At 46.1% G+C, this 6,126-nt stretch overlaps 1 protein-coding gene across 1 annotated transcript; it reads left to right on the top strand.

Annotated features, from left to right (window-relative positions):
- Positions 1-828: 828 nt before the first annotated feature.
- Positions 829-5,882, top strand: LOC118411409 (ZP domain-containing protein-like). Its single transcript, XM_035813680.1, has 7 exons — positions 829-1,620; positions 1,876-2,190; positions 2,697-2,878; positions 3,435-3,607; positions 4,018-4,120; positions 4,380-4,519; positions 5,711-5,882. The coding sequence occupies exons 1-7, from the start codon at positions 1,308-1,310 to the stop codon at positions 5,730-5,732; spliced, it is 1,248 nt and encodes a 415-aa protein (XP_035669573.1). The 5' UTR covers positions 829-1,307; the 3' UTR covers positions 5,733-5,882.
- Positions 5,883-6,126: the final 244 nt, after the last annotated feature.

Here is a 6,126-nt window from a genome sequence, read left to right as displayed (position 1 = left end):
AGTACATCGGCTGACCCTGAAGCCCGCCAGGTTCTTTCCGTGGTTCACACGTGCTGTCCCATCCCATCACTAACAGTAGCTTTCCGTTCTTTATCTGTATCTATATAGCCAAGATAACCGCCGTTCGGCGTAACACACCAGCTTCGCAGGCACTCGGCGCGGCAGCAGCTGGTTATATTACACCGAACAACCCGTCACACTATCTGCAAGCGTTCTTTAAAACTACCCAGAGAAGATGCTTCTATTGTACTTGGTGATAATAAAGTCCACTCTACGATAGTTCTGGGAAAGTACGAATTTTTTAATACATTGATCCAGGTTGGTAGCTCTCGGTATTTGAAGTCATGGCTGTTTCTTGTTCTTTTTTGAGCTGGTATTAGATACTTATCAGTCGGTATGTCCACCAGTTTATCGGTCATTTTGTACATCATGGAAAGTCTGGACATTTTCCTGTCTTCAAGTGACATCCACTGCAAATCTGTTTTAATTTTGGTAACACTAGCATCCCTGTTGTAGGTGTTTGTACAGAATCGGGCAGCTTGGTTCTGTACCCTGTGTAAAATTGAAACCAGGGAAGGAAAACCCTGCACAAAAACCCAGGGATGACACCCCTGCACAGAAGTCCTAGAGAAGAAACCCTAGCACAAAAAAATCCAGGGGGGATAAAACACCCCTGGAAAAAAAGTCCCAGGAAGTAAACCCTAGCCTAAAAAAGCCAGTGGGAACGGCCCCTGCAGCAATATGTAAATGTGTTATAGTATACAGTACTGCATATGCCTAGATGGTTGAGTAAACGTAGAATAGTGTGTAGGATGGTAAAAAAAACTGTTAAGGGGACACAGCTATGTCGTGAACAGTTAAAATAAGCTGTGTTTCTCTGGATCGCTTTGCTCTGAAACCATGCTGGTAGTCCGTTAGTATATTGTGGCCTTCCAATTGTTTCATGATATGGCTTTGAATAATGTGTTCGAGTAGTTTACAGGAAATACAGGTAAGTGAAACAGGTCTGTAGTTACTGGGGACCGCTCTGTCTCCCTTTTTTGAAAATGGCACATATGTTTGCATCTCTCCAGTCTTTGGGGATTTCTCCTGTGTCAAGCGATTGTTGGAAAATGTTGGTTAAAAGAGGTGCGATTTCACTGGCTGTCATTTTGATGAACCAAGGAGGTATTAGGTCTGGCCCGGTTGCTTTCGAGGCATTGAGACATTTTTCCAACACCAGAAGTAGAAATTTCTATTCCATAGGAGGGGTGTAGGGGTTCCCGAGGGGTGTTCTTGCCTTTCTTGGAATTCGGATCACTTGCCTTATGTCTTATTCTCGTCAGCCACTTCTTCACACAGAATCAGTGATCTCGGGCCTGACCCTTAAAATGGCCGGGGTTGAAGATCTAGAAGTTTCCTGGACAAAGGACGCTAGTGCTCAGATTGACAGCTACAGCCTCAGCTACGAGCCGGCAGACGGGACGGGCACGTCTGAGGACCTGGACCCCGCACCGGGAGCAGGCGACATCTCGGATATCGTGTCGGGACTGCTGCCCTACACAAGCTACAACCTCACGCTCAACTCAACTGATGACCAGGGCCTGCAAAACGGACATACCATCGGGACTTTTAAGACAGGTGGGCAGTACCTACGTAATGAGACATCTAACCTTGGGCCGACCTTGGGCTACATTAGAGTTAATTTTCTGTTGCAATGTTACTTTTTATTCTATTTGATATGAATGTACAGTAAGTATGGGGTTAACCCCCAACTCATCCCCCACACATTGAAAACCGCCAATTTAATGGTGATGGTAAAATAATTTTAAAAAACATTGTGTACAAAACTGTATGGTGTATAGCGGGTTATTTGTCAATCCATTTACCACACAGAATCAGCGATCTCGGAGCTGACCCTCGATGGTGGAGGAATTGACCAACTCGTTGTTTCATGGGAAAAAGCTCAAGGTTCTCAGATCTCGCGCTACAGCCTCAGCTACAAGCCGGTGGACGGGTCGGGCTCGTACCGGGACCGGGAGTTGGACCCACCGGCAGCAGACGCCACCTCGGCTACCGTGTCGGGACTGCTGCCCGGCATAAGCTACACCATCACGCTCACTTCCTTTCAACCGTTGGGCAACGCTGGCCGGCGAAAAAGGAGTGAGCAAGACCGGCAAAACGGAGTTATCACCAGGACATTCAGGACAGGTGGGTAATGCTGACGTGCTAAGACATTTAACATTGGAACAACTGCCAGTTGGTACTACATTCACTGTGTACAAAACTGAATGGTGTATAATGAGTTATAATGGTTATCAGTCCCGCTTCTGGACCAGAAGGTTATGGGTTCTAATCCCGACAAGCCCGCTCCTAGTACGACAGGCATTCAAAGAATCCACCATACAGGCACTTTTTGCCAAGAGCAAAGGGGTGCCTCGCGTAAGGGGACTTCGCAGAAGCAACAGATGTACCCTGTTGTCGGCAATTGACACTAAGTACGCTGCTTGGACTTACACAAGTTACTGCTTAAAAGGAAGGTTCCAGGGGACATTTTAATGTAACTGCTTCGTTCTCTAACACAGGGTTTTGCTGTTCAGCCACTAATTGACCAAAATAGCTTCTTTGGCCTTATCCCCATGCAATCCAGCACGTATGCTTTCACTTTCAGACAGTTTTCTTTTCAGAGGTAATATTATACTGTTTGACTATTCCAGAGTCCGCTGTCGTGAACGTAGAGTGCGCGGAAGGAATCATGACCATTGCCATTCCGCGTGTGGCTCTGCCCGGTGTGGACGTGGACAGCATGCACCTTCTGAACGCCAGCTGCGTCGCCACCGTGGACGACGACTTCGTCACCATGGAGACACGCCTGGAGGAGTGCGGCACGCGGCGGCAGGTGAGGCGCCACACCTCACCTGGGTACTAGCTTAGTAATAATAAGTTTACTGCAAATTCTTGCCCAAGGGCTAATTGCAGGTGACAAAAGAAAAAGACAGACAAATAATGGTAAGCACTAAAACAGTATAGTAAGCGACTTCTCTAGTCTAACTTAAAGATGTAACTTATTGGGTTTGACTTCTTTTTCTGAGAGAGTGGAAGACGAAAGATCCTACTTTTTCTGTAATGTGTGGGTTTTGTGACGTTAAAAGAAGAGTAGTTTTCTTTTTACTAGCTTAGTGTGGCACGGCTTATTCCCTCCCCACATGGGTACTAGCTTCGAGCGGTGCTCACACATGCAGGTGCAGAATTGCATGTATCAATAAGTGATTGCATTTGAGGTTGCTTCGTTTGTCACCAAGAAACTTTACATGATCCAGAAGCATTTACCACGGGGGTGCTGAAATAAGTCATAGCTATCTCTTTTGATCCAACTTGTCTGACATTATTTGCTTTGTTCAAACGCTCTTCACATTTTGCATCTTTGGACTCATCTGCCTCTTGTATTTCACCAGATCTCAGGAGAAGACAAATTCATCTTCTCCAACGAGGCCATCGCGGACGAGGTGATTGACGGCAGCGGCGCGGTGATACACCAGGGAGTCAGCCTGCCCTTCCAGTGCGAGTTCCTCCGTCAGTTCGACATCACCCAGGGCGGAGACATCATGTTCGTCATCCCGCCGCCAAGGTAGGAACCTCCCGTACATCTCAACCACGCTGAAGGCGTATATAGCAAGGGTCTTTAGGCACAACCAGGGTTAGAATAGCTGGATACTCATCTCTGTTCATGACTGGAGCTGACTTCCTGATCCAGACTGACCACTTTACCGTTTGGGACGGCATTCTCTCTGCTGCAGCGCCACCTACATCGGCTATTAGTAGAAGTGAGAATCGTATCCAGCCATTCTAACCCTGATGATGGTGTCTGACAGACATCGAAACGTTGGAAGTAAGTATTCCCTGGTTGTGCCTAAAGAACCTTACTATATGATTAATAATTGCCAACCTGATGAAGTTGTCTACGTATGCTAAAGGCTATGTTTAAGGTGATGTGTGGACTTGCAGTAACTTGATACCGGCGTTTCCAATCTCCTCCAGGTTTGAAATCGTTGACGCGGAGGGAGAAATGACCTTGGAGATGCGAACGTACAAGTCTCCAGACTTCGGAGCAAGCTACAAGTCTACTGACTTCCCCATTAAGGTCGGCAACTTTGTATTTAAGTTCTATCTGTCTCCTTGTACAGACATACATACTTACATACATACCTACCTACCTACCTACATACATACATGACCTTAATTTTAACCGGATGGCCCTGTGGACCAAAGTCGCTCCTCCTAGACGTCCAGTGTGAGGGGTAAGTGTTTTTTGTTTGTTTGTTTATTTATTTATTTATTTGCACAACAAAAAATACATAAGAAATACAGAAAGTAGCCGATCTTGTACTTGATCATCCCAGGTCACACCGGATGACCGTCTGAACTTTGGCCTGAGCGTGACGTCACCGCTTGACAACGTGGAGCTGTTTGCACGTGACTGTGTCTCCACCCCCAGTACCGACCCGAACGACTCTCCAAGGGTCGACATCATCGTGGATGGGTACGTTTGCACCTGGGTTATTTATATTTAAGAGTCTCATGTATGTAGAAAACGAATTACACTTTATCCTGGAGTGTTCCCTGTACAAAGACCTGCAAAATGCATTCCTTAATGCTACACATGTAGATAAAAAAAATATGCGCACCTAACGAAGGAATATCTGTTCAAATACCTTATGTCATCATCTAACTACGATATACTGGAAAAACTCTGTAAGTTCGTCTACACATGCGAGAAGAGAGAAGAAGCATGTAAACTGTAGTATATGTATAGCTTTCCGTTTACTCCCTTTGTACCAAACTAACTGCATTTTATACCCAAATGGGGCATAAAAATGCAATAAACTTCATTGTCATTATATCTCACTAATTTGACAAACTTGAATAACTGATTGCGGCAGGTTAGTCAGGATGGCTTTGTTGCTGGAAATTTGTTGGTTAGTTGGTTAGTTATTTGATTGGATTGTGTTACTTGTTTGTGATAAGTTTGTTTGTTTGTTTGTTGATTCTTTGTGTAATCTTACGGCAATCATGAGTAACTCGTCAGTAGGACAGACTTGGTACTGCATGTGTCTCGTTATCAAATGATGTGTTCCCTCCGACCTTGCAGCTGTCAGGTTGCTGAGACTCTAGAGAAGGACAATGACCTTTCTAATGACACTGCTCTGTACTACACCGTGGCCGCCTTCGGCTTCCCCAATTCTATCGAACAGAACCTGGTAAAAAACGAAAACGTGTTGGACCGATTCGCTTCTGTGGTGGCTGGCGAAGAATGCTTATTAAGGTCACATTCATAACGTATCACAACCTTATACATTACGTATCACAGCCGTATACATTACGTATCACAGCCGTATACATTACGTATCACAGCCGTATACATTATCGTTGATATATTTTTGGCTGTCTGCCTTTTCTTAAACCTCCACAAACTCTGTATTGATAGGCTAGTTTTATCCGAAGAGCTATTTTTATTTTTTCGTGTTTTGCATTTTGCATTTTTTGACATCGTTTCACCCGGAGAAAAAGAATGAGACTTGAATCGAGCCAATATATCATTCTTCTGCCGATGTGCTGTTAAACGTGCAACCCTCCAAACTGACGCAAAAGCAAGCTGCCTTAATCTTGGTGGAGGTTAGAGTCTGAGAAGTGTTTATTTTCCGTTTGTCATTGACGTCCCATTATTCCCCAGGTGTACTTCCACTGCACTATGATCGTCTGCTTCAAGGACAACCCGAACTCACGGTGCAGCCAGGGCTGTATCTCCTCCGTACGGGGCAGGCGGGACACCTCCGGATCCGGCGGGCAGGACGGGAGGGTTCGCCGGGACAGCAACGGGGACACCTCCGGCGGGCAGGACGGGAGGGTTCGCCGGTGTGACAGCGATCTCGCCCCCCCGTGATCTCGCCCCCCCGGGGGCGAAATCACTAGCGATCTCGCCCCCCCGGGGCGAAATCGCTAGCGATCTCGCCCTCGCCGGGTAGAGATCTCGCCGGGCTACCTCCCCGCTCTTTAGCGATATCGCCCCCCCCCAAAAAAAAAGGGTTTACATGACATTTCAGAAGTTGATTGGTATTAATCCCAAAATGCAGTTTCAGAATGATATAA

This window comes from Branchiostoma floridae, chromosome 3 (assembly GCF_000003815.2).
Source record: "Branchiostoma floridae strain S238N-H82 chromosome 3, Bfl_VNyyK, whole genome shotgun sequence".
Classification (NCBI taxonomy): Eukaryota; Metazoa; Chordata; class Leptocardii; order Amphioxiformes; family Branchiostomatidae; genus Branchiostoma; species Branchiostoma floridae.
The sequence above is the reverse complement of the archived record's forward strand: the minus strand, read 5'-3'. Positions and strand labels throughout refer to the sequence as shown.